This window comes from Triticum dicoccoides, chromosome 5B (genome assembly GCF_002162155.2).
Source record: "Triticum dicoccoides isolate Atlit2015 ecotype Zavitan chromosome 5B, WEW_v2.0, whole genome shotgun sequence".
In the NCBI taxonomy this organism is placed as follows: domain Eukaryota; kingdom Viridiplantae; phylum Streptophyta; class Magnoliopsida; order Poales; family Poaceae; genus Triticum; species Triticum dicoccoides.
In genome coordinates this window covers 553,214,588-553,217,508 of record NC_041389.1, presented here as the reverse complement: position 1 = coordinate 553,217,508, position 2,921 = coordinate 553,214,588, and the positions used below count along the sequence as shown (strand labels likewise).

Below are 2,921 nucleotides of genomic sequence, written 5' to 3'. Positions count from 1 at the left end.
CCCCAAAGCAAGCGAAATCCCCTCTCTACATGCTTCAAGTTCCGTAGTGAGGGCATTATCACATGTGAATAAATGACGACATGACGTGAAGATAATACAACCTGAGGAGTCCCGGAGTACCATGCGATGCCTCCGTTCCCCATCTGCACCTGAAAAGCGCCATCAACATTAAGTTTTAACCAGCCATGTGGTGACGTGCTCCACTTTTCCACCGAAGTGTGGCCTGGTGCTGCTAGTAGCTCGCTAGCATGTGTCTCAGCATCGCTGCGTACAGGGACTCCGGCCTGGCTGCTGCTGCTACCCCGGACGTAGCAGGTGCAGTTCGGAGCACCGGGTCCGTGAGTACCATCTTCCCTATGCATCCAGCAGTTCCCTACAGATGATTTGTGCAAAGGCCTTGTTGAAGGCATTGTTTTTGATGAACTTTTTCGAGGATGAACACTCAAGATCTTCGATCGGGCAACGACAACGCTTGTGCATTTTTTTCTTTTTGGAGGCGTTGCTTTTGAAGAACCACTTTTGTAATTTGGGTGTTGTCTTCGGTGATGGTTAGAGTGCTGCCGTTGCTAGTGATTGATCACCGTGCCAGAGCCTTTGTTCTTCTTCTTTTTATTTTCTTTTTTGGCTGTGTGTATCCCCCTGATGTCCTTGAACATCTTGTTGGTACAAAGGCTGAGTGTAATTGGTATCTTTACGATATTAAATTTTTTTTTCGAAGATATTCGCATGGATAGAAAAACTACTGCCTCCGATCATAAATATATGTCGGTGGGGCAGTTCGAAGAACGGAGGTGTAGTAGTAAAAGCACTCGTATGCATGCATGCATGTGAACTGTCAACGAAACCAGCTCGAGTTAATGCATCCGGTTAGTAGCTAGCAGCTGCTGCAGCTGTTAATGCAATCTGCCTGCATGGAGTGGTTGTGGACATTTTCCACTCAATGAACAAATCCGGCGAGGACAGCAAGGCGGAGCCACTGATCGACCCCATGCAGCTTTTCAACGTTCAACCTAGCGTGTCCCCACGCACAGTGGCACCGCGCGCTCGAGGCCGACGCGCAATCACTGAAACACAGCGCAACTTGATGCATCGAACGCCCCCGGTCAGCACCTTGAGCTGTCCGGTGGAAACTCGGGTCCATCGCAACGTGCACCGCCCACGAAACGCGGCTACTGCCTTCGTCCCGACGACCTATAAATATGCCACCCGTAACCCAGGCGGAGCAAACAACACACGACGTTACACGACCATCTATCTACTGACCGGCGCCAAGAGAAGATGGCGACCAAGCTCGCAGCGATCATCGTCTTGGCCGCGTTCCTCGCCGGGCCGGCGGCGTGCGAGGGCGCCAGCATTTGCTTCAACGGTTGGATGAGGTTACCCACCTTCAACCCGCGGCTCTGTGCTCGCGGCCCCAGGGTGAACCGCTGGCAGCGGGGGGCTTCTCCCGCGGGGTTAGGACTCAGCTACGGCTACTACGACAACAGGAGGTCGACGTCCTACTGCCCCAGGGCGGAAGGGATCGTGAGGGGTGCCGTGAGGGAGGCCGTGGCCGCCAACCCTGGCATTGGTGCGGGCCTCATCCGTCTCTTCTTCCACGACTGCTTCGTTCGGGTACGCACACACAGCTCCTCGCTATCTCTTCTTATATTGAAGTAGTAACTGCATTGTCATTTAAGAAGATTAACATGTTCATTACATTCAGGGGTGCGATGCTTCCGTCCTCCTCACCACGACCAACTCCAAGAACAGCGACACGGAGAGGGAAGGCCCTCCCAACAAGAACAGCCTTCGTGGGTTCGAGGTGATCGACGCGGCCAAGGCGGCGATCGAGGCCGCCTGCCCCAGCAGGGTCTCATGCGCCGACATCGTCGCCTTCTCCGCCCGCGACGCGTCCTACTTCCTCAGCAACCGTAGGATCAACGTCCCGATGCCGGGCGGCCGCTACGACGGGCGCGAGTCCTTCGCCAACGAGACCGACCAGCTGCCCGGGCCCTTCTCCAACGTCACGGAGCTCCAGGCGAGTTTCGCGGCCAAGGGGCTCACCTTCAACGAGATGGTCACGCTCTCCGGCGCGCACACCATCGGCCGCGCCAGCTGCAGGTTCTTCTCCAGCCGCTTCCCTGAGATGGAGCCGGCATTTGCCGCCAAGCTCAGGGCCCAATGCAACGGCAACGACAACACCAACGTGAACCAAGATGATGTGACCCCCGATGTCCTGGACAAGCAGTACTACCGGAACGTGATCGACAGGAAAGTGCTCTTCACCTCGGACGCCGTGCTCAACTCGACGGAAACGATGACGCAGGTAATAGAAAACGCGAACAGGGCAGGGACGTGGGAGAGAAAGTTCGAGAAAGCCATGGAGAATATGGGAAAAATCGGGATCAAGACCAGAGGCGACCAAGGCGCAGAGATCAGAAAGGTATGCTCGAGAGTCAACAACTAGCGTTGGCTAGTAGTAATGCGTGGTGGTTGGCTGGCTCCATGGTGGGATCGCTCGATGTACTAACTTCGTCCAGCGAATGTCATTGTTGGTTTTCTCATACTCCTTGATGACATTAAAGTATCTCGTTTTCCCCTCCTCTTTGGTCACTGTGCACAACCTAAGATGACTTAGGCTGGTCATAGTGGGAGTAACATAGGTAGTAACATAGATGCCACATAAGCAAAAATGATGATGTGGCAAGTAGTTAATGAGGAGAGAGGCAAATAGAGTAACATAATATGTTACCATCACATAGCGGTTTCCAATGCATAATGAGTCTACAAAGTAATAAATGAAGGCAACTATGTTACCACACCTATGACACTACCCACTATGAAGATAGTAACATAGACTAGTAACATATGTATGTTACTAGTCTAAGTTACTCCCCACTATGACCAGCCTTACTCACCTAGACGGAGGGAGTACTAAA

The 2,921-nt window shown here is 53.1% G+C and overlaps 1 protein-coding gene across 1 annotated transcript; it reads left to right on the top strand.

Moving 5' to 3' along the window:
- The first annotated feature begins 1,238 nt into the window (after positions 1-1,238).
- LOC119306123 (peroxidase 2-like) lies at positions 1,239-2,569 on the top strand. The gene is made up of 2 exons (XM_037582443.1): positions 1,239-1,614; positions 1,706-2,569. Exons 1-2 carry the CDS (start codon positions 1,279-1,281, stop codon positions 2,447-2,449), a joined length of 1,080 nt encoding a protein of 359 aa, XP_037438340.1. The 5' UTR covers positions 1,239-1,278; the 3' UTR covers positions 2,450-2,569.
- The last annotated feature ends 352 nt before the right edge of the window (positions 2,570-2,921 follow it).